The following is a 24,014-nucleotide window of genomic DNA, read 5'->3' on the forward strand; positions in this document are numbered from 1 at the left end:
TTGGGGTTGTTGGGCTGAGCTGGCAGAGCAGCGGGGATGTCTGTGGGTTTGCTCGTGTGGCTTCTGACTGGCCAGTGGGGCTGGCAGAGGTGCTGCTGGATTTACCTTAGTGAGAAGGAAATCCCAGCCTGGGGCTGTAAGTGGCCTGGTTTCAAGCAAAGATACCCTGGGTTGATTTCCTGAGCTGTGCCCAGAAACCCCGTCCTATCGCAGATGGCCTGCATCCCCCAGCCCACAACCATTCAGCTGTCCTCCTGTGTCCCCCCCACACCCCAGCCCAGATACCACAGGGATGGCCTCTCTTCTGTGCCACACTCCCCAGCCCAGCCCTGCCATGGCGCTGTGGCCGCTCCGGTGTGGGCTCTTACGCCAGGAAGGCATTTCCGCCAGAGTTGGGGACACAGCCACGCTCGGTGGGCAGCATCGAGGGCTCCAGCCCCAGGGCCCCCAGCCCCAGGCCCAGCAGGTTGCAGAGGACAATGAGCAGCACCAGACAGCAGAGGCAGATGCCCACGATCCACCTGTGGGGAGAGGCGAGAGCAGGGCGTGACGCCTGCAGTGGGGGGTGTCCCGGCACAGCAGGGCCCCACCGCCAGGGCTGGCTGCTCGCCCTGGGCTGGGGCAGGATGCAGCCCACGTGTCCCTTGCCCCTCACATCCGGGTGTCAGCCCCACACCCAACACAGGGAGGGAGCCCAGCAGCCCAGCGCTCCAGCTGTACTCGCCCCTGCGACTGCTGAGAGTCCCCACGGCTCGGGGGTCCCAGGCCCGGCCCAGCCCCTACCTGTAGTAGTCGTAGGTGGTGACCTGCGGCTCGTAGTGGCTGGCCTCCCTGCCAACCTTGTCCAGCGCGTCAGTGACGTTCCCCAGTTCATCCAGTCCCGGGACCTCACGCCGCACCTTCTCAATCGCCTGCCGGACCTCGAGCAGCTGCTGCTGCGCGTCTGGTAGAAACAGGCACCTCAGGGGCACCAGCCAGCACGGGCCGCTGCCCCCAGGCCCCGGTATCACGCGTGGGGCAGGCACAGCCCATGGCGGGCAGATCTCAGCAGGCGGCCATGGGTGGGGGCAGGGGCTGCCTCTGGCTCCAGGGTGGGGCAGGCAGAGTGCCTGGGGGATGGGTGGAGCCCCTGGGTGTGGGTAGGGCAGATAGGGGGACGCGTGGGGTGCTTGAGGAATGGGCAGGGTGGGCAGGCGGGCGGGCAGGGCCCCAGCTCATTACAGCGCCCAGTCCCGGGGCAGTGAGCTGTCGTGGCTGGGGCAGGAGGGATCTGATCTCCGGGGCTGGGGGTAGGGGTGCGACGCCCAGTTACCGCTGCCCGACTCCTTCAGCCACCCCTGCGTTCCCGCATGGCCGCGCCACTCACCCGCCACCACCTTCTGCGCCCGCTCCTCCACCCTCTGGGGGGTTGCTGCCAGCGTCTGGTTGGCCTGCAGCCCACCATGGGCCAGGGGGACAGACAGACCGGCTCAGAGCCCAGTGCAGAGCCCACAGCGAAGCCAATGCACACCCAGCCCTGCTGCACATTGCCCCCAGCCCCGCCTGCCCTGAAATACCCAGCACTGGCCCAGGCAGGGGCTCGGCGCTGCTCGGGGCCAGGCCCGGGTGCCCCCTGTACAGGACGGGCTCCCCAGCCCCTGCCAGGCACTGAGCTGGCTGGCCGATGGCCTGTCCCACGCCAGGCTGAGCGGGCAGCACTGCACCTGGCATTGACGGTTCCCTTCCCTCTGTCCTCGGCCCAGAGCCAGGGCTTGCCGACAGGCTGGTCGCCCTCTGCCACGCGGCGCCCTGCAGCTCAGACCCCCGGCTGGCCAGCCCTGAGCCACCCCAGCCCGTACCTGCTGCAGGGCGCCGCTGAGGTTGGCGCTGGACAGGTTGCTCAGCAGCGCCAGCTGGCTGCTCACGTCCGGGACCTGGGGAAGGGCAGCAGACTGGTCAGGTGGCAGCGGGTGCATTTGGGAGCTGGAGCTGCCTGGCCCTGGCTGGGCACAGGCCGGCGTGGGCCGTCTCTGCACATGCCCCAGGCCAGCAGGTATATGGGGCGTATTTCCATGGGCACCCATGCAGCCCTCCACGCGGCCCCCCTCCACGCTGCACTGTCGTGCCCCCACCCTGCACCTCCACCCCACCCCGTGCCCTGCCCCCACGCCCCCACTCCACCCCCACCCTGCACCTCCACCCCACCCCGTGCCCTGCCCCCACGCCCCCACTCCACCCCCGCCCTGCACCTCCACCCCACCCCGTGCCCTGCCCCCACGCCCCAACTCCACCCCCACCCTGCACCTCCACCCCACCCCGTGCCCTGCCCCACACGCCCCCCACTCCACTCCGCACCCCACCCCCACCCTGCACCTCCACCCCACCCTGTGCCCTGCCCCCACGCCCCCACTCCACCCCCACCCTGCACCTCCACCCCACCCCGTGCCCTGCCCCCACGCCCCAACTCCACCCCCACCCTGCACCTCCACCCCACCCTGTGCCCTGCCCCCACCCCCGCACTCCACCCCCACCCCGCACCTCCACCCCACCCCGTGCCCTGCCCCCACGCCCCCACTCCACCCCCACCCTGCACCCTGCCCCCACGCCCCAACTCCACCCCCACCCTGCACCTCCACCCCACCCCACCCCGTGCCCTGCCCCCACGCCCCAACTCCACCCCCACCCTGCACCTCCACCCCACCCCATGCCCTGCCCCCCACTCCACTCTCCACACCCCCCTGCACCTCCACCCCACCCCGTGCCCTGCCCCACACGCCCCCCACTCCACTCCGCACCCCACCCCCACCCTGCACCTCCACCCCACCCTGTGCCCTGCCCCCACGCCCCCACTCCACCCCCACCCTGCACCTCCACCCCACCCCGTGCCCTGCCCCCACGCCCCCACTCCACCCCCACCCTGCACCTCCACCCCACGCCCTGCCCCCATGTCCCAACTCCACCCCCACCCTGCACCTCCACCCCACCCCGTGCCCTGCCCCCCATGCCCCCCACTCCACTCCGCACCCCACCCCCACCCTGAACCTCCACCCCACCCCGTGCCCTGCCCCCATGCCCCCACTCCACCCCCACCCTGCACCTCCACCCCACCCCGTGCCCTGCCCCCACGCCCCCACTCCGCCCCCACCCCGCACCTCCACCCCACCCCGTGCCCTGCCCCCACGCCCCCACTCCACCCCCACCCCGCACCTCCACCCCACCCCGTGCCCTGCCCCACACGCCCCCCACTCCACCCCCACCCTGCACCTCCACCCCACCCCGTGCCCTGCCCCCACGCCCCAACTCCACCCCCACCCTGCACCTCCACCCCACCCCGTGCCCTGCCCCCACGCCCCCACTCCACCCCCACCCCGCACCTCCACCCCACCCCGTGCCCTGCCCCACACGCCCCAACTCCACCCCCACCCTGCACCTCCACCCCACCCCGTGCCCTGCCCCCACGCCCCAACTCCACCCCCACCCTGCACCTCCACCCCACCCGCTGCCCTTCCCCCCCAGGCCCCGCAGGCTTGCTCACTGTGTGGAAGTCGGCCTCCGGGACCAGGCCACTGATGGACACCTGGGAGCAGGAAGCGTTGCAGCCCTGCAGGGTATGGTTGATCCGCTGCTGCAGGAGACTGAGGTTGCTGCTGAGCTCTGCCTGCAGCTGCTGCAGGTTGTGGCCCGACTGGTTCATGGCCTGGAACGCCCGTTGCACCTGGTCCATCTCTGGGGGGCACAGCAAGGGGCTCAGCCGCCGCCCGTCTGCAGTGGGACCCCACCCATGGACAGGGGTCCCCGTGACTCCCCCGACAGCCACCAGGGGCCTGCAGGCACCCCAAGGGCACCCCGCACTGGGCGCAGAGGTTGGAGAGGCTGAGCAGCCCCTGGCCCCCCATGCGGGGCCAGACCAGGGTGAGCGGGACCCACATGTTCCCATCCAGCGCCTCAGGGTCACTCTGCCCCACTCCCCACTCTAGGGGCTCATTCCCCGCAGTGTCTGAGGGTCTCGCAGCCCAGCCCAGTCCCCTCAGGCCTGGTGGGCGCTGGGAGAACAGCGCTCGTGGAGCCGGGGGGCTCCCCAGGGGCAGGGCCAGTACCTGCCAGCAGGTGCGTGGCGGAGCCCAGCACCCCATGCACCTCCTTCCCCAGCTGGGAGACGATCCTGCCGCCCAGGATGGGCCCAATGTCTGCGGAGAAAGGCAGCGCTGTCACCTCAGGGCCAGCCGGGCCAGGTCCAGAGCCGGTGCCCCATCTGCCCCCTGGCTCAGCAGCCCCGGGCAAGTGGGGGGCGCAGAGCTCAGCTCGTGCTGCACACCCTGGAGGAAGTGGCTGAAACCACAGGCCAGCGCCAGCACCCCTGGGCTCCTTCCCCGGGCAGTGCCCTGCCGGGCCCGTGGGCAGGTCTGCCAGGGAGAAGGGCCCTGGGGGCTGGCGGGGCCGCCCCACAGTGGGTGGGTGGGGTAAGAAAGCAGCCTGGGGGAGGCGGGAGGCAGGCAGACGCGAGCCAGGAAAGCCAGTGGCCAGCCTGTGCCCCTGCAGCTGGGAACGGGCTCCGGGGGCCATGGGCGGGCGTACGGGCGGGGAGTGGAGCAGAGACCTGAGCAGCACTTCCCTCCCGGGCTGGAACATGGGGCCGGTGCCCCCAGAGCACCAGCCATGGGGCACCCTGGGCCGAGCGCTTGGTGTATCCCCATCCCCTGCCCCAGAGCCAGGTCCCTGGAGCCAGGCCTTCCCCCCGCCCCCTCCCACAGCCACCCCGCAGCCAGGCCCTCCACAGCCACCCCACAGCCAGGCCTTCCACAGCCACCCCACAGCCAGGCCTTCCTCCTGCCCCCTCCCAAAGCCACCCCGCAGCCCGGCCCTCCACCCTCCACCCCACAGCCAGGCCTTCCTCCTGCCCCCTCCCAAAGCCACCCCGCAGCCAGGCCCTCCACAGCCACCCCACAGCCAGGCCTTCCTCCTGCCCCCTCCCAAAGCCACCCCACAGCCAGGCCTTCCTCCTGCCCCCTCCCAAAGCCACCCCGCAGCCAGGCCTTCCACAGCCACCCCACAGCCCGGCCTCCCCCTCCACCCCACAGCCAGGCCCTCCCCCCTCCACCCCACAGCCAGGCCCTCCCCCCTCCACCCCACAGCCCGGCCCTCCACAGCCACCCCGCAGCCAGGCCCTCCCCCCGCCCCCTCCCAAAGCCACCCCGCAGCCCGGCCCTCCACCCTCCACCCCACAGCCAGGCCTTCCTCCCTCCACCCCACAGCCAGGCCTTCCTCCTGCCCCCTCCCAAAGCCACCCCGCAGCCAGGCCTTCCTCCCGCCCCCTCCCAAAGCCACCCCACAGCCCGGCCTCCCCCTCCACCCCACAGCCAGGCCTTCCTCCCTCCACCCCACAGCCAGGCCCTCCCCCTCCACCCCGCAGCCAGGCCTTCCACCCTCCCGCCCCCTCCCAAAGCCACCCCACAGCCCGGCCTCCCCCTCCACCCCACAGCCAGGCCTTCCTCCCTCCACCCCACAGCCAGGCCCTCCCCCCTCCACCCCGCAGCCAGGCCTCCCCCTCCACCCCACAGCCAGGCCCTCCCCGCTCCACCCCACAGCCAGGCCTTCCTCCCTCCACCCCGCAGCCAGGCCTTCCTCCCGCCCCCTCCCAAAGCCACCCCACAGCCCGGCCCTCCACCCTCCACCCCACAGCCAGGCCTTCCTCCCTCCACCCCACAGCCAGGCCCTCCCCCCTCCACCCCGCAGCCAGGCCTCCCCCTCCACCCCACAGCCAGGCCTTCCCCCCGCCCCCTCCCAAAGCCACCCCACAGCCAGGCCTTCCCCCCGCCCCCTCCCAAAGCCACCCCACAGCCAGGCCCTCCACCCTCCACCCCACAGCCAGGCCTTCCTCCTGCCCCCTCCCAAAGCCACCCCGCAGCCAGGCCTTCCACAGCCACCCCGCAGCCAGGCCTTCCTCCCGCCCCCTCCCAAAGCCACCCCACAGCCCGGCCCTCCACCCTCCACCCCACAGCCAGGCCTTCCTCCCTCCACCCCACAGCCAGGCCCTCCCCCCTCCACCCCGCAGCCAGGCCTTCCTCCCTCCACCCCACAGCCAGGCCCTCCCCCCTCCACCCCACAGCCAGGCCTTCCTCCCTCCACCCCACAGCCAGGCCCTCCACAGCCACCCCGCAGCCAGGCCTTCCACCCTCCCGCCCCCTCCCAAAGCCACCCCACAGCCCGGCCCTCCACCCTCCACCCCACAGCCAGGCCTTCCTCCCTCCACCCCACAGCCAGGCCCTCCCCCCTCCACCCCGCAGCCAGGCCTCCCCCTCCACCCCACAGCCAGGCCCTCCCCGCTCCACCCCACAGCCAGGCCTTCCTCCCTCCACCCCGCAGCCAGGCCTTCCTCCCGCCCCCTCCCAAAGCCACCCCACAGCCCGGCCCTCCACCCTCCACCCCACAGCCAGGCCTTCCTCCCTCCACCCCACAGCCAGGCCCTCCCCCCTCCACCCCACAGCCAGGCCTTCCCCCCGCCCCCTCCCAAAGCCACCCCACAGCCAGGCCCTCCACCCTCCACCCCACAGCCAGGCCTTCCTCCTGCCCCCTCCCAAAGCCACCCCGCAGCCAGGCCTTCCTCCCGCCCCCTCCCAAAGCCACCCCACAGCCCGGCCTCCCCCTCCACCCCACAGCCAGGCCTTCCTCCCTCCACCCCACAGCCAGGCCCTCCCCCCTCCACCCCACAGCCAGGCCTTCCACCCTCCCGCCCCCTCCCAAAGCCACCCCACAGCCCGGCCTCCCCCTCCACCCCACAGCCAGGCCTTCCTCCCTCCACCCCACAGCCAGGCCCTCCCCCCTCCACCCCGCAGCCAGGCCTCCCCCTCCACCCCACAGCCAGGCCCTCCCCGCTCCACCCCACAGCCAGGCCTTCCTCCCTCCACCCCGCAGCCAGGCCTTCCTCCCGCCCCCTCCCAAAGCCACCCCACAGCCCGGCCCTCCACCCTCCACCCCACAGCCAGGCCTTCCTCCCTCCACCCCACAGCCAGGCCCTCCCCCCTCCACCCCGCAGCCAGGCCTCCCCCTCCACCCCACAGCCAGGCCTTCCCCCCGCCCCCTCCCAAAGCCACCCCACAGCCAGGCCTTCCCCCCGCCCCCTCCCAAAGCCACCCCACAGCCAGGCCCTCCACCCTCCACCCCACAGCCAGGCCTTCCTCCTGCCCCCTCCCAAAGCCACCCCGCAGCCAGGCCTTCCACAGCCACCCCGCAGCCAGGCCTTCCTCCCGCCCCCTCCCAAAGCCACCCCACAGCCCGGCCCTCCACCCTCCACCCCACAGCCAGGCCTTCCTCCCTCCACCCCACAGCCAGGCCCTCCCCCCTCCACCCCGCAGCCAGGCCTTCCTCCCTCCACCCCACAGCCAGGCCCTCCCCCCTCCACCCCACAGCCAGGCCTTCCTCCCTCCACCCCACAGCCAGGCCCTCCACAGCCACCCCGCAGCCAGGCCTTCCACCCTCCCGCCCCCTCCCAAAGCCACCCCACAGCCCGGCCCTCCACCCTCCACCCCACAGCCAGGCCTTCCTCCCTCCACCCCACAGCCAGGCCCTCCCCCCTCCACCCCGCAGCCAGGCCTCCCCCTCCACCCCACAGCCAGGCCCTCCCCGCTCCACCCCACAGCCAGGCCTTCCTCCCTCCACCCCGCAGCCAGGCCTTCCTCCCGCCCCCTCCCAAAGCCACCCCACAGCCCGGCCCTCCACCCTCCACCCCACAGCCAGGCCTTCCTCCCTCCACCCCACAGCCAGGCCCTCCCCCCTCCACCCCGCAGCCAGGCCTCCCCCTCCACCCCACAGCCAGGCCCTCCCCGCTCCACCCCACAGCCAGGCCTTCCTCCCTCCACCCCGCAGCCAGGCCTTCCTCCCGCCCCCTCCCAAAGCCACCCCACAGCCCGGCCCTCCACCCTCCACCCCACAGCCAGGCCTTCCTCCCTCCACCCCACAGCCAGCCCGCAGCCAGGCCTTCCTCCCGCCCCCTCCCAAAGCCACCCCACAGCCCGGCCTCCCCCTCCACCCCACAGCCAGGCCTTCCTCCCTCCACCCCACAGCCAGGCCCTCCCCCTCCACCCCGCAGCCAGGCCTTCCACCCTCCCGCCCCCTCCCAAAGCCACCCCACAGCCCGGCCTCCCCCTCCACCCCACAGCCAGGCCTTCCTCCCTCCACCCCACAGCCAGGCCCTCCCCCCTCCACCCCGCAGCCAGGCCTCTCCCTCCACCCCACAGCCAGGCCCTCCCCGCTCCACCCCACAGCCAGGCCTTCCTCCCTCCACCCCGCAGCCAGGCCTTCCTCCCGCCCCCTCCCAAAGCCACCCCACAGCCCGGCCCTCCACCCTCCACCCCACAGCCAGGCCTTCCTCCCTCCACCCCACAGCCAGGCCTTCCCCCCGCCCCCTCCCAAAGCCACCCCACAGCCAGGCCTTCCCCCCGCCCCCTCCCAAAGCCACCCCACAGCCAGGCCCTCCACCCTCCACCCCACAGCCAGGCCTTCCTCCTGCCCCCTCCCAAAGCCACCCCGCAGCCAGGCCTTCCACAGCCACCCCGCAGCCAGGCCTTCCTCCCGCCCCCTCCCAAAGCCACCCCACAGCCCGGCCCTCCCCCCTCCACCCCGCAGCCAGGCCTTCCTCCCTCCACCCCACAGCCAGGCCCTCCCCCCTCCACCCCACAGCCAGGCCTTCCTCCCTCCACCCCACAGCCAGGCCCTCCACAGCCACCCCACAGCCAGGCCCTCCCCCCTCCACCCCACAGCCAGGCCTTCCTCCCTCCACCCCACAGCCAGGCCCTCCACAGCCACCCCGCAGCCAGGCCTTCCACCCTCCCGCCCCCTCCCAAAGCCACCCCACAGCCCGGCCCTCCACCCTCCACCCCACAGCCAGGCCTTCCTCCCTCCACCCCACAGCCAGGCCCTCCCCCCTCCACCCCGCAGCCAGGCCTCCCCCTCCACCCCACAGCCAGGCCCTCCCCGCTCCACCCCACAGCCAGGCCTTCCTCCCTCCACCCCGCAGCCAGGCCTTCCTCCCGCCCCCTCCCAAAGCCACCCCACAGCCCGGCCCTCCACCCTCCACCCCACAGCCAGGCCTTCCTCCCTCCACCCCACAGCCAGGCCCTCCCCCCTCCACCCCACAGCCAGGCCTTCCCCCCGCCCCCTCCCAAAGCCACCCCACAGCCAGGCCCTCCACCCTCCACCCCACAGCCAGGCCTTCCTCCCTCCACCCCACAGCCAGGCCCTCCCCCCTCCACCCCGCAGCCCGGCCTCCCCCTCCACCCCACAGCCAGGCCTTCCTCCCTCCACCCCACAGCCAGGCCCTCCACAGCCACCCCGCAGCCAGGCCTTCCACCCTCCCGCCCCCTCCCAAAGCCACCCCACAGCCCGGCCCTCCACCCTCCACCCCACAGCCAGGCCTTCCTCCCTCCACCCCACAGCCAGGCCCTCCCCCCTCCACCCCGCAGCCAGGCCTCCCCCTCCACCCCACAGCCAGGCCCTCCCCGCTCCACCCCACAGCCAGGCCTTCCTCCCTCCACCCCGCAGCCAGGCCTTCCTCCCGCCCCCTCCCAAAGCCACCCCACAGCCCGGCCCTCCACCCTCCACCCCACAGCCAGGCCTTCCTCCCTCCACCCCACAGCCAGGCCCTCCCCCCTCCACCCCACAGCCAGGCCTTCCCCCCGCCCCCTCCCAAAGCCACCCCACAGCCAGGCCCTCCACCCTCCACCCCACAGCCAGGCCCTCCCCCATCCACCCCACAGCCAGGCCTCCCAAAGCCACCTCCCAAAGCCACCCCGCAGCCAGGCCCTCCCCCCTCCACCCCACAGCCAGGCCTTCCCCCCTCCACCCCACAGCCAGGCCTCCCAAAGCCACCTCCCAAAGCCACCCCGCAGCCAGGCCTTCCCCCCGCCCCCTCCCAAAGCCACCCCGCAGCCAGGCCCTCCCCCCTCCACCCCACAGCCAGGCCTCCCAAAGCCACCCCACAGCCAGGCCTTCCCCCCGCTCCCTCCCAAAGCCACCCCGCAGCCAGGCCCTCCCCCCTCCACCCCACAGCCAGGCCTTCCTCCCGCCCCCTCCCAAAGCCACCCCGCAGCCAGGCCTTCCCCCCTCCACCCCACAGCCAGGCTCCCAAAGCCACCCCACAGCCAGGCCTTAACCCAGCCACCCCGCAGCCAGGCCCTCCCCCCTCCACCCCGCAGCCAGGCCCTCCCCCCTCCACCCCACAGCCAGGCCTTCCTCCCTCCACCCCGCAGCCAGGCCTTCCCCCCTCCACCCCACAGCCAGGCCTTCCCCCAGCCACCCCGCAGCCAGGCCTCCCACTCCACCCCACAGCCAGGCCTTCCTCCCGCCCCCTCCCAAAGCCACCCCGCAGCCAGGCCTTCTCCCCTCCACCCTGCAGCCAGGCCTTCCTCCCGCCCCCTCCCAAAGCCACCCCGCAGCCAGGCCTTCCCCCCTCCACCCCACACCCAGGCCTCCCCCCTCCATCCCGCAGCCAGGCCTCCCTCTGCCACCCCGCAGCCAGGCCTCCCCGCTCCACCCCACAGCCAGGCCTTCCTCCTGCCACCCCACAGCCAGGCCTCCCCTCTCCACCCCGCAGGCAGGCCCTGTGAGGAAGTGGGGGTGGGAGTTCGTTCCCCTGGTTCGGCTGCATGTTTCCTACTGTCCTGCAGTGACCCCAGGCGGTGCCTCAGTTTCCCCAGGCACAGCGCCAGTGCACAGTGGGGAGGGGAGATTGGGTGTGAGGATGTCTCACACGCAGGCCAGGCCCTTCCTGCTCTTTGTGACCCAGGCTACCAGGTGACCCCCTTTCTTCCCCGGGAGACAGGACAGAGGCGGGAGGAGGGGCCTGGCTGGTATGAATGGGAACTGGGCTGTGGAGTCAGGGGGCCTGATCCGGTCTGGCTGGAGAGGGAGGAAGGGGGCCAGGGCCCGGCTCGGGGACCCCTCAGGGCCCCTCTCCCCAGGATGGATGGTCCTGACGGCGGCTGGTCCCTGTGCTGACCCGTCTGTTCTGTGCTGTGTCCCTGTCGCCTCATAACCCGTCTGTTCTCCCTGCCGAGCGAGAGCCCCCCCTCTGCCTGCAGGCGAGGGAGGGCAGGGCCTGGGGATCCTCCCACCCTAAGACACCCCCATATGAATGATCCCCCATCCCCTCCCCCGCCCCGACCCAGACGGACTCACCCTGCAGACTCCTGTTGGCCCAGCTCACAGGCAGGTCGCTGCTGTTGGTGATGAAATCCACCTGCTGCAGGGGGGAGGCGAAGGGGGTGAATATACCCCACACTGCACCCCACAGAGCAGCAACGGAGTAACTGGGGGGCTGGGGGGTTAGACCCCGGCCTCCCCGGCTGCCACTGCTGGGTCCGCACCCTGCGGTCTCCAGCCTGGGCAGGGCGGGCCAGCCGCAGAGCGTGGGGCGGCTGTACCTGGGGCACGGAGCGCAGGAAGGTGTTCAGGTTTTCCAGTGTGGAGTTGAAGGTGGCGAAGCTGCTGCTCACGGCGTTGGAGACACGGCTGTTGCTGATGAAAGCACAGATGTCCCCGGCCCTGGGACAAGGAGAAACGGGGGGGCAGGGCAGGGCAGCGTCACCACAGAGACCAGGGAGGGGGCAGAGTGTCCGTAGGCAGTGAGGCCGGATCACTGCAAAGGGCCTAGTGCTCCGAGAGCAGGCTGGGGAGTCAGAGCTCCTGGGTTTCATTTCCAGCTCTGCTACGGCCTGGCTCAGCCACCTCGGGCACCATGCCTCAGTTTCCCCCAGTGTGGTTCCCCCCGGGGGCTGAGGGAGCGTAACCACTAGGCCAGCGTGAAACGCAGCTTGCAAGGATCACACCAGCCCTGCAGTTGCACCCAATCCCCGCTTCTCTGACCCCCTTTTCCTGCAGCTCTGCACCAGCATCTCAGGCAGGTTGGGAATGGCCCCACTGTGGGGTCACCAGTCTGCAGGCACTGAGCCTGCCAACTGCGCCGCAACAGTGGGCGTCGATCCCCGGCCCCCACCAGCTGAGCTTAAAGAATCTCCACTCACGGTACAGGCCTTATGACACACACATTAGCAAGACTGGTCCTGCCCAGCAGAGGTCAGTGCAGCTAGCCAGCCCATGGCAAGCACTTCGAGACCCCGTCCCCCTCTGGAGGGGATCGTTCTGGGATTCCCCCAGGGAAAGCCCAGATTTTGTCCAGATTAAGCAATCCCCTTGCCCTTGGCTTTGGCGAATTCCAGCCTCCCTGTCACAGAGCTGGGGAAACTGAGCCACAAGGGACCACCCAGCCCCAGTGACTCTGGCCAGGACCCAGCCGCAAGGGCCAATCCCCAACAGCATCACCTTGCTGCATGCACTCAGAGGGCTGGGGCTTGGCCCCCTGCCCAAAGTGATTCCCCCGGGCCACTTCAGCCTGGAATGTGCTGACCCTGGGCTGAACTCCGCCTCCCTCCTGCAGCTTCCCACTCTTTGTCCTCAGGCAGGAAATGGGACTTCCTGGCCGGTCTGGTTCCCAGCAGCTCTCCTGGCAGGCAGGCAAGGACATCTGCCCCTCCCCATGCCGCTGGGCTCTCCGTCCTCTGCACCCAGCTGGTCCTCACCCAAAGCTGGCTCCTGGCTCCAGAGAGCTGGGTCCCCCACTCCCAGCTGCTCCCCAGCCCCACCCCCAGGAGCAGGTTTGTGCGACAGACGGGTCGCTCACACAGGTGAGCTCACAGCCTCAACGCCCAGACAAACCCCCCCATGCCCACGGGCTCCCGGGCCCTAGCCAGAGGAGGGCGCCCCCGAGAGGCTGGGCTTGGTTTCACACAGCCGCCCAGGCCACCCCAGTGCGTGAGAGCAGATGGCCGGCACCAGCGGACAGGGACTTGCCCGGGATCTGGCGAGCTCAGTGACGGGGCGGTGGGCGGGGAATGACACCTGCTCATCAAGGCCACTTCCCAACCCTCCCGCCGGGATCTGGGGGGTGGTTGCAAGGCCTGGCGCACGCACTCACAGTATGAAGGTGGTGACCAGCAGCGTGGAGGCAAAGAGAGCCCTGCGCCGGCAGCCGGCGCGCCGGCTCGGCTTCTGGAACATCCTTCCGCTGCAGTTCCCGCAGCAGCGGCAGCAGCAGAAGCACAAGCCAACCAGGGGCACAAGGATGATGAAGAGGAGGCCGATGGCTGCGCAGACCAGGAAGCCCACCTCGTACAACAGCACCTAGGGCCAGAGCATGAGCGCTAGCAAATCCCACCGCAGCAGCGCCCCCGGCGCCGGGCATCCCTCTGCCCCCACCCCGAATGCAGCTGCCTCTGGGGCGGAACGCGCCAGCACCCCCCACAGCGTGGCACTTCGGGACAGGAGCGGCCACGTCCAGCCGATGCTGCGGGGAGGCACGAGAAAGGAGCCGCTTGCTCAGGAACCTGGCCAGGCCACAGGGGTTTCCCAGGAAAGTGCCCTGGGGTTTGATTCCTGCAAAGTGCCCCAGCCAACTGCCCTCTGGCTGCAGCCTGGGAGACGTCGCTGGAGCAGGGGGACACCAGCTGGAGCATGGCTGACCTCAGAGTCCCTGCTGGGCCCTGACCTCCCTGTGCCCATGGGGGAGCTCTGCCCCAGCCGTGACCCCTCCAGGGCCCTCACCTGTTTGTAGGTGGCCTCCTTGATGGAAGCGTTCTGCTGGACCAAGCTGGTGAGGAGCTCTGGGGAGAGGAGCAGAGAGAGGGGTTAGGAGTCCCAGACACACACGGCCTGGAGGCGCTGTCCTGGCCCCCCTGCCCCACCGGCCGCACGACCCTGGCCTGAGAATTCACCCAGCAGCGCCTGCTCCAAGCCCTGGGACCAGCAGCAGTGCTGCAGCCGCACGTGCAGGAAGGGACAGGTCCTCGGTTACGTCTACACTGCACGAAACGCCCGCGGCTGGGCCAGGGCCAGTGGCAGGGCTGTAGGCGTCTGGGCTGGAGCCGGGGCTCTGGGCTGGGAGTCCCCCCCAGGGACTGCCCCCCACGCCCACTGAGCTCCCTTTCGACAAGAGCCGGGACGAGCCTGGGACCTGCAGCCTCTCCCATACCATGTCCCCATTCCGCCCTTGCCTGGCGTGGCCCAGGCATGACCTTGACACCAGCTGGTTATCTTGGAGCTGCGGCACACAGAGACACTGGGGACCTGCCCTATAACAGCGCCAGCCCCACCTGCTAATCTGGGCAGGTGCCAGGACAGCCCCCACCACCCACAGTGACGCCCTGCCAAGGAGTCCCAACCTGCCGGCCCATCAGGAGGAGCCAGGCCCTTTGGCAGACAGACAACATGGGCAGAGCCAAATGCCAGTTCCAGATAACACGGGATCTGGCACTGAACCCCCAGCGTCCAGGCCCCAGCTGCGGCACCTCCAGGCAACTGGAGTTAGGCCCCTCCCAGCCACACAGCCAGCAGTGCTAGGACCCATGGCAGACCCCCAACCATGGCTGCTTGGCCTCCCCCAGGGAGCCACAGCCCAGGTCCCTCGCCCCGGCCGGCAGGGCTGGCCCTAGGGCGGTGCTGGGGGCTCAGCCGGGTTGCTCTCCCCCGGCCGGCAGGGCTGGCCCTAGGGCGGTGCTGGGGGCTCAGCCGGGTTGCTCTCCCCCGGCCGGCAGGGCTGGCCCCTGTGGGGCACTGAGAGGCACTGTTCTGCTGGGACCGGGGGGAGGGGGTGCCATCTGTCCCTGCAGAAAGCAGAGGTCCTGGGACTTCAGTGGGGATGTCTCCCCGGGCATGCTGGGCGTGTCAGGTGAGGTGATCAACCCCAGCATGCCCAGACATGGGCCGGGCTTCCCGGGAGCACCAGGGACTCGAGGCGATGGGCCCTGGGGAGCGCCCGTTCCGGAGACCGGGCACCGTCGCCCTTCAGCTGAGCCTGCCAGGCCCAGAGCTCCAGTTCGGACCCTCCCATGCCCAGCTGCCCCCTTGCAGCACCACCACCCCACAGCGACACCCGTCCCAGGCCTGCCCCAGAGCCGCACTGGGCTCCCAGCCCCCAGCTGAGCTCCCTGGGCGCGGCCCGGCACACCTGGCAGCAGGAACAAAGCGCAACCCAAGCACCAGCAGCAAAACAAACAGGCCATCCAACAGGGCAACAGGGAAACACAAGCTCAGGGAGGTAAAGGAGCGAACAAACGGGTCTCGGGAGCCAGCCCAGGCGGGGCTCGGGGGCTGTGACTCAGGGAACCAGAGCACCCTCCTACCTATGCCAGGATGGTGCCGCCTGCCCCTGCAGGGCAGCCCCCGGGGGGTGGAACGTGGCCGCTGTTTATCAGCACCCAGCAGCTGGACATGATCATCAGGGGGACTGGCTGGGCCGACACCAGGGTTGCCTGCCTAGGACCTCAGTGGACCACCACGAGCAGCCGGGACCTTTGAGAGATGGCCCCGGCAGCACGCCCTGGGCTGCCCTAGGCACTCAGCACCCACCCAAGCCAGCCCTGCTTCGCATGGGGCAAGAGCAAGTCAGCCGGCTGCAGCACCCTCCGGCCTCTGTGAGCATCACAGACGAGGAAGGGGCGGTGGCCTCGTTTTAGAGAGCAGAGAAACCGAGGCACCCCATCCCCGGCCCAGAGACCCCCATGCCCTGCCCTGACTCAGCACCCCTCCAGCCTCACCACCTGCCCTGAGCTCCCTGCACTCCACCCCACGCTCAGATTTCTTACTGGGGTTGTCCTATCACAGCCCCCCAGCCCCCCGTCCAGACCCCCTCCAGGGGTGTGTGTGCAAGAAACGTTAAATCACTTTCAGCCCTGCCCCAGGCACCCCCCACTCAGTGGAAAATCCAGCCGGGTGCAACTCGCCCCACTAGGGTAGGATGGGACCCCAGAGGACCCCACCCACTACTGACTCTCAAACTCAGCTCAGGTGCCAGCCTGGGTCAGCTCCAGCTCCATCTGGCCCAGCACCCGCTTGCAGGTGTCTCGGAGGGACTGGATCAAATCGGGTGATTGTGGAGCGACCCAGCCTGTCGCCTGCTCTCAGCTCCCAGCAGCCAGAGGCAGGGACCCCAGAGCAGGGGCGACCCTGTCCTGCCCGTCCTGGCCAGCAGCCACTGGTGGAACAATCCTCCCGGAACTGGTCCAGTTCTTTTGTTTACCCAGTTACGGGTTTCACCTTCACAACATCCCTGGGCGGGAGCTCCCTGGGCAGACTGGGTGGTGTGAGAGAACCACTCCCTCCTGCTGCCTGGTCATTTCTGGGGCTGCCCCACCCCCTGTTCTGGGTGATGGGGGGGAGTTAATAGAACTTCCCGCTTCACTTTCTGCACACGCCATTTTATAGACCTCAATCACAGCTCCCCGGCTGAACAGGGCCCCGCTCTTTCCTTTCCCCTCCTGGGGCAGCCGCTCCTTTCGTCGCCCGTCTCCCAACCCTGTCCTGCTCTCATGCACCCTTATGCACGGGGCTGCGATGGAGTGGGCTTGCACATGCATGCACTTGTGGTGGGGGGGTGTGAGAGAGAGAGACAGGGTGTGCAGCTCACCCAGGCTGCGCAGCTCACCCAGGCTGCGGATGGCCCTGGGGGCTGTAACCTCAGCTGGCAGGTAACACCTCTGTCCCCAAACGAAGAGTGGTGTAGAGCCCAGCTGAGTTTGAATCAGAGGCAGGCGTGTGGGGCAGGGGAAGGAGTTAACCTGGACTGAAAGAGAGGAACAAAGGCGGGGGGACCAAGATCCTGGGCTGGGGGCACCCCTCGGGCTCCTCTCCCCAGGACGGGTTGGAATGACTGTCTCTGCCGGCTGCACTGACACCTCTGTGCTGAGGTGGGTCTCTGTCACCTCATAAACTCCCTGTTCTCCTTCTGAGTGAGAGTCCCTCCTGCTTGTGAAGAGGGGCAGCGCCTGGGGACCCCTGAACCCCATCACAGGGGCAACCGGCACGGCAGGTGCTCAAGGGGGGGTGTCCCTTGGATTCCCCCAGCAGCGGTATGGTATTTCCTGTCACACCACCTCCTGCCCTGCCGGTCGCTTCGGCTGCCCTGTGCAGCGAGTGCATGTCCGCGGAGAACGCGTCACGCTGCCGCCAGCCCCCCTCTTGAGCTCGTTCAGACCCCTCGCGGGCATCTGTCTGGGACTCTGTTTCCCAACGGGTTTCACGCTGCATTTTTCAGCCCAGAACTTTACCGGCCATTGGGTTGCCCAGAGACCAGGGACTCAGATAACTGCTTGGTTGCACGTCTGTTGTAAGACACAACTGTGCCTGGTCCAATACACACTCCTGTCTCGCACGCCAGTCTCTCTAACATGCCGGGGCCCCCGCGGCTGACACATCCGACATTCTGGTGCCCAGTGCCTCTGGAATGCCCCACAGCCCGCCAGGCACTTAGCCATCTCCAGTAATTTTGTATCATCTGCAAATTTCGCCCCTCTCTGTGCACCCCTTCTGCCTGAGTTTACAATAACCTGCCCCAGGTGGGTCCGGAGCAGCCTGGTCCCGGCCCATGCATGGGCACCTGTGCCCCAGAGCACAACAGAACTGACCTCCCCAGGCGACAGCCGTCCTTGTGGCAGAGCCATGCGGCCTTACAGACCACTGACCCCGCTCCCCACAAAGAGAGAGCAGGTCTCTCAGCCTTGCGGTCAAACTGTTGGTGTGATGCCTGGTAGCCCACGTCTTGGGCAGCCTGTTTGCTGACCCCCTATGCGCCAGTCCTGGGGCAGAGGTGGTCCCAAACTACACACAGACCACCTGCTCTTCCAGGGCTCTCAGCCCAGCCCCAGCGCCCTGCTTCCACGCAGCACATCTGCCCCCAGAACTGGCTCCAGCCAGATAAATTAAGGCAGTGAGCGAACCCTCCTGCCATTTGCAGCAGCTTCCTCCACTTTAGGCTGCATCACAAACCCGCCTCCAATGCAATACTCCTGAGACTGAGCACAGCCCACTGCCTCCTGGGACGCCCATCTCAGCCCCCCGGGGAACAAGGGGTGGGGACCGGTGAAGCTCTGGTGGGGCGGACAGATAAGTCTGGCAGAGATATACCCCCTACCCCAGATGAGTTTCTGCCCCATCTCCCCCTCCCCCTCCCGTGCCCCTTTGTCCCCAAACCTTTCCCCCCAGCCACTCCTGCCAGCCCCCTTCATTGCCTTGCCTCCGGCCCCCCTTGCCCATGTCCCCTGAAGGGGCAGTGGATGGGCCATTCCAAAGTAACCTGGCCATTTTAATGGGCCCTGCCAGGCAGTCACCCAAGGGTGCTGTAACCCATACGCCCCACATCACGCCAGCACGCAGAGCTGCCTTCAGGCTCAGCGCGCTCCCCAGAGCTCAGCGTGCTCTGCACACCTGCATCACAATCCCACCCGAGCAACGGGGGAAACTGAGGCACGCGGCCGGGCAGTGACCAGCCCCAGCTCCGCCAGCAAGTGAGCAGCACAGCCAGGTCTAGAACCCAGGGCTCCTGCCCCGCAGGCCTGGGAGCCGTGCTGCCGTTTCTGCTGCTGAGGTGCGGAGCGGCTGCGAAGCGCGGGCCACTCACCCCCGAGAAACCCTGAGGAGGGGGAAGGACTCCTGAGGCAGCAGCCTGGCGGTGCCTGCCCCACGCTCTTACCAGAAGGGAACGCGTTGGGTTGCACCAGCCCCAGGAAGGAGTGCACCATGCTGGACAGGCCAGGCAGGCTGCCCGCGGCGGGCACCACCTCCGGCTGATACTCTGGCTGCGAGACATTCTGCAGGGCCATCCCGGGCCGGCTCTGGGACAGCTCTGAGGGCCACCCAGTGGACAGGCTGCTCTTGGGGGGACAGCTGGCTCCTAGCGTTTGCTCACGCACCAACAGGGCTCGGACATGCCCAGTGCAGCCAGGCGCCTGCAACAGATACGAGGTGTGAGCAGCCCAGGACACGGCAGGGCACTGGGCCAGCAGGAACTAGAGGGGAGAAATTTTACCTGCTGCTGCTTCCTGCTGGGAGAGAACGGAGGGGAGTGGCTGCCAGGCAGAGCCCCAGGTAGGCCAAGGAGGGATGCATGCCATGGGGCAGGGTGGGGCCAGGTCAGGCATAGGGCAGCTCCTGTCACACACTGTGTGAGGGGGCCGGAGTTGGGGACACCCCAAAATGCTGCAGAGCAGGGGAGCCAGGACCCTCTTTCCCAGCAGCTGCAGTTCATTTGTGAGGAGAGAGAAACAAATTCACACCAATGCAAGCAGGGTGAGGTGAGCTCACCTCAGCCCTCCCTGCCCCCTTCCCCCCACCCTTGCCCAGGCCTGGCCCCAGGTCACCTCCTGCCTCTGGGGGCTCGGAAGCGGAGCCGGGGGGGAGTTCTGCTCTCCAGAACGGAGGCAGCCCCAGCACGTGGCAGCACTGGGACGGGATGTCCCCAGTACCCTGTTCCCCATGCAGCCCAGACACTAGCAGGCTACCAGGTGGCCAGGGCCCCCCCATACACCCCCATGAGCTCCTTGATGCCATCCCAGGCCGGCTGCCCACAGCAGGGAACTCGCCGTAGGGCCCAGCCTGTCCTCCACGCTGGCCTCTGGCCAGGCCTTGCCTATGGGGCATCCAGCGTGGTTAGCTTGGAAACCCCTCACTCTGGCTGCCCCTAGTGGGGACCAAGCCAGGCTGGGCCCTGAGAACCAGGGGGTTCACTCTGCCCCAAGGCCTGGGGCCCACAGGTGCCCAAGGACATGCAAGAGTGCTCCCCCCCACCGGCGAGTGACAGACCCCCAGGAGGGATGGGGGACCCCCAAAGCACTAAGGGAGTAGGGGGAGCCCCAGGCACTCACCCTCCCCCACCAGCTGCCTGTGGCACAGAGGTTCTAGGGCTCGGCCCTGGGGACCTCCCGGAACCCAGCCCGAGTTGCCGCGGTTTCCTACAAGCGCTGGGGCGAGGTCTCCCCCAGGCAGTGTGAGGGCCACTCGGCAGAAGGGGGTCAGGCCAGCGCCGTGCTCTGCCTGTTGGCTGGGCCCAGGACACAGCGAGCGGCCCAACGTGTCCCAGGTGGGTACAGCACACCCACAGCTACATCAGAGGGCAGGTCGGCCAGCCCGGGCACCCCACCTCCCCCTCCTGGGACTTTGGACTGGGATCCTGGGGGCTGGTCCCAGCTCTGGCGGGGGGGGGGGGGCGGTGTGTAGTGGCCAGGGGTGGGAGACAGGACTCCTGGGTTCTCTGGCAAGCGGGGGTCTAGTGGCTGGTGGCGGAGGGGAGCCTGGATGCCTGATGTGATGGAGTGGGGGATACCTGTGTGTATGTGAGTGACTCACAGAGGGTGTGGGGCTCCTGCTGAGGGTAACCTTGATGACCAGGTAACACCTTTGTACTGCAGACAAAGGAGGAGGTGGAGCCTGAGGGGTTTGAATTGGAACTGGGAGCTGGGAAGCAGTTAGTCTGGGCTGGGAGAGAGAGACAAAGGAGGGGGCAAGGCCCCAGCTCTGGGGGCCCCTCGGGGCCTCCTCTCCCCAACATGGATTGGACTGGCTGTCTCTGCCTGCTGTACTGACTCCTCTGTACGATGCTGTGTCCTGTCGGCTAATAAACCTGCTGTTCTCCTGCTGAGTGAGAGACTCTCCTGCCTGCGGATAGGGTGCAGAGCTTGGGGGACCCCAGAATCCCATCACACCTGGGTTCTCTGCGGGGGAGCGGCTGGGAGCCAGGACGCCTGGGTTCTCTGGCGAGGGGGGTCTAGTGGCTGGCTGTGGGGGGGGAGCCAGGACTCCCGGGTTCTCTGGCGAGGGGGGTCTAGTGGCTGGCTGTGTGGGGGGAGCCAGGACTCCTGGGTTCTCTGGCGAGGGGGGTCTAGTGGCTGGCTGTGTGGGGGGAGCCAGGACTCCTGGGTTCTCTGGCGAGGGGGGTCTAGTGGCTGGCTGTGGGGGGGGGAGCCAGGACTCCTGGGTTCTCTGGCGAGGGGGGTCTAGTGGCTGGTGGCGGAGGGGAGCCTGGATGCCTGGGTTCTCTGGAGGGGAGCGGCTGGGAGCCAGGACTCCTGGGTTCTCTGGCGAGGGGGGTCTAGTGGCTGGTGGCAGAGGGGAGCCAGGACTCCTGGGTTCTCTGGGGGGAAGGGCTGGGAGCCAGGACGCCTGGGTTCTCTGGCGAGGGGGGTCTAGTGGCTGGCTGTGGCGGGGGAGCCAGGACTCCTGGGTTCTCTGGCGAGGGGGGTCTAGTGGCTGGCTGTGGGGGGGGAGCCAGGACTCCTGGGTTCTCTGGCGAGGGGGGTCTAGTGGCTGGCTGTGGGGGGGGGAGCCAGGACTCCTGGGTTCTCTGGCGAGGGGGGTCTAGTGGCTGGTGGCAGAGGGGAGCCAGGACTCCTGGGTTCTCTGGGGGGAAGGGCTGGGAGCCAGGACTCCTGGGTTCTCTGGCGAGTGGGGTCTAGTGGCTGGCTGTGTGGAGGGAGCCAGGACTCCTGGGTTCTCTGGCAAGGGGGGTCTAGTGGCTGGCTGTGGGGGGGGAGCCAGGACTCCTGGGTTCTCTGGCGAGGGGGGTCTAGTGGCTGGCTGTGGTGGGGGGAGCCAGGACTCCTGGGTTCTCTGGCGAGGGGGGTCTAGTGGCTGGTGGCGGAGGGGAGCCTGGATGCCTGGGTTCTCTGGAGGGGAGCGGCTGGGAGCCAGGACTCCTGGGTTCTCTGGCGAGGGGGGTCTAGTGGCTGGTGGCAGAGGGGAGCCTGGACGCCTGAGTTCTCTGGAGGGGGGTGTCTAGTGGCTGGGGGGAGCCAGGACGCCTGAGTTCTCTGGCGAGGGGGGTCTAGTGGCTGGTGGCGGAGGGGAGCCAGGACTCCTGGGTTCTCTGGGTGGAAGGGCTGGGAGCCAGGACGCCTGGGTTCTCTGGGGGGAAGGGCTGGGAGCCAGGACGCCTGGGTTCTCTGGCGAGTGGGGTCTAGTGGCTGGCTGTGGGGGGGGAGCCAGGACTCCTGGGTTCTCTGGCGAGGGGGGTCTAGTGGCTGGCTGTGGGGGGGGAGCCAGGACTCCTGGGTTCTCTGGCGAGGGGGGTCTAGTGGCTGGCTGTGGGGGGGGAGCCAGGACTCCTGGGTTCTCTGGCGAGGGGGGTCTAGTGGCTGGCTGTGGGGGGGGAGCCAGGACTCCTGGGTTCTCTGGGGGAAAGGGCTGGGAGCCAGGACGCCTGGGTTCTCTGGCGAGGGGGGTCTAGTGGCTGGCTGTGGGGGGGGAGCCAGGACTCCTGGGTTCTCTGGCGAGGGGGGTCTAGTGGCTGGCTGTGGGGGGGGAGCCAGGACTCCTGGGTTCTCTGGCGAGGGGGGTCTAGTGGCTGGCTGTGGGGGGGGAGCCAGGACTCCTGGGTTCTCTGGCGAGGGGGGGTCTAGTGGCTGGCTGTGGGGGGGGAAGCCAGGACTCCTGGGTTCTCTGGCGAGGGGGGTCTAGTGGCTGGTGGCGGAGGGGAGCCTGGATGCCTGGGTTCTCTGGAGGGGAGCGGCTGGGAGCCAGGACTCCTGGGTTCTCTGGCGAGGGGGGTCTAGTGGCTGGTGGCAGAGGGGAGCCTGGACGCCTGAGTTCTCTGGAGGGGGGTGTCTAGTGGCTGGGGGGAGCCAGGATGCCTGAGTTCTCTGGCGAGGGGGGTCTAGTGGCTGGTGGCGGAGGGGAGCCAGGACTCCTGGGTTCTCTGGGTGGAAGGGCTGGGAGCCAGGACGCCTGGGTTCTCTGGGGGGAAGGGCTGGGAGCCAGGACGCCTGGGTTCTCTGGCGAGGGGGGTCTAGTGGCTGGCTGTGGGGGGGAAGCCAGGACTCCTGGGTTCTCTGGCGAGGGGGGTCTAGTGGCTGGCTGTGGGGGGGGAGCCAGGACTCCTGGGTTCTCTGGCGAGGGGGGTCTAGTGGCTGGCTGTGGGGGGGGAGCCAGGACTCCTGGGTTCTCTGGCGAGGGGGGGTCTAGTGGCTGGCTGTGGGGGGGGAAGCCAGGACTCCTGGGTTCTCTGGCGAGGGGGGTCTAGTGGCTGGTGGCGGAGGGGAGCCTGGATGCCTGGGTTCTCTGGAGGGGAGCGGCTGGGAGCCAGGACTCCTGGGTTCTCTGGCGAGGGGGGTCTAGTGGCTGGTGGCAGAGGGGAGCCTGGACGCCTGAGTTCTCTGGAGGGGGGTGTCTAGTGGCTGGGGGGAGCCAGGACGCCTGAGTTCTCTGGCGAGGGGGGTCTAGTGGCTGGTGGCGGAGGGGAGCCAGGACTCCTGGGTTCTCTGGGTGGAAGGGCTGGGAGCCAGGACGCCTGGGTTCTCTGGGGGGAAGGGCTGGGAGCCAGGACGCCTGGGTTCTCTGGCGAGTGGGGTCTAGTGGCTGGCTGTGGGGGGGGAGCCAGGACTCCTGGGTTCTCTGGCGAGGGGGGTCTAGTGGCTGGCTGTGGGGGGGGAGCCAGGACTCCTGGGTTCTCTGGCGAGGGGGGTCTAGTGGCTGGCTGTGGGGGGGGAGCCAGGACTCCTGGGTTCTCTGGCGAGGGGGGTCTAGTGGCTGGCTGTGGGGGGGGAGCCAGGACTCCTGGGTTCTCTGGGGGGAAGGGCTGGGAGCCAGGACGCCTGGGTTCCCTGGCGGGGCAGTGGGGTCCCGTGGCTGGTCCCTTCCGACCCCGCTCTGCCTCAGGCCCCGCGCGGCTGGCTGTGCGGAGGGCACTTACCCCGGCAGGCTGCGGGCCGGGGAGGCGCGGGCCGGTCTTAGCGCTGCTCCGCCCCGGCCGCCGGAGCGCAAAGTTCAGCTCTTCCCGCCGGAGAGCACCGGGCGGGCGCAGGGACACGGAGAGAGCCCGGGACCCGCCCCCCCAGCGACCTGCCCCCCAGAGACAGAGACCGGGACCCGCCCCCCGCCTGCCCCCGAAACAGAGCCCGGGACCCGCCCCCCCCAGCGACCCGCCCCCTAGAGACAGAGACCGGGACCCGCCCCCCCAGCGACCTGCCCCCCAGAGACAGCGCCCGGGACCCGCCCCCCGCCTGCCCCCCAGAGACAGAGCCCAGGACCCGCCCCCCGCCTGCCCCCCAGACAGAGCCCGGGACCCGCCCCCTTCCTGCCACCCAGAGACAGACCCCGGGAACCGCCCCCCCCCAGCGACCTGCCCCCCCAGAGACAGAGCTTAGGACCTGCCCCCCCAGCAACCTGCCCCCCAGCGACAGAGCCCAGGACCTGCCCCCCGCCTGCCCCCCAGAGACAGAGCC

The 24,014-nt window shown here is 69.4% G+C and overlaps 1 protein-coding gene across 4 annotated transcripts in view; it reads right to left on the reverse strand.

Moving 5' to 3' along the window:
- LOC142015628 (prominin-1-A-like) overlaps positions 1-24,014 on the reverse strand; it is a 39,389-nt gene that overhangs the window by 12,108 nt on the left and 3,267 nt on the right. For 2 of the 4 annotated variants that reach the window (XM_074999317.1, XM_074999316.1), the window contains exons 2-12: positions 18,494-18,749; positions 13,573-13,631; positions 12,947-13,152; positions 11,397-11,517; positions 11,152-11,215; positions 4,077-4,166; positions 3,515-3,705; positions 1,839-1,913; positions 1,367-1,430; positions 784-943; positions 369-521 (exon numbers count right to left, since the gene is read on the reverse strand). In XM_074999317.1, coding sequence (XP_074855418.1) covers positions 369-521; positions 784-943; positions 1,367-1,430; positions 1,839-1,913; positions 3,515-3,705; positions 4,077-4,166; positions 11,152-11,215; positions 11,397-11,517; positions 12,947-13,152; positions 13,573-13,631; positions 18,494-18,623 — 1,313 coding nt within the window. In that variant the 5' untranslated portion in view covers positions 18,624-18,749. Of the gene's footprint in view, positions 1-368; positions 522-783; positions 944-1,366; positions 1,431-1,838; positions 1,914-3,514; positions 3,706-4,076; positions 4,167-11,151; positions 11,216-11,396; positions 11,518-12,946; positions 13,153-13,572; positions 13,632-18,493; positions 18,750-18,829; positions 19,038-23,482; positions 23,587-24,014 lie in introns of those variants that run through there. The other 2 variants (XM_074999314.1, XM_074999315.1) reach the window with 2 other exon arrangements.

The sequence above is a fragment of the Carettochelys insculpta genome, chromosome 7 (assembly GCF_033958435.1).
Source record: "Carettochelys insculpta isolate YL-2023 chromosome 7, ASM3395843v1, whole genome shotgun sequence".
NCBI lineage: Eukaryota > Metazoa > Chordata > Testudines > Carettochelyidae > Carettochelys > Carettochelys insculpta.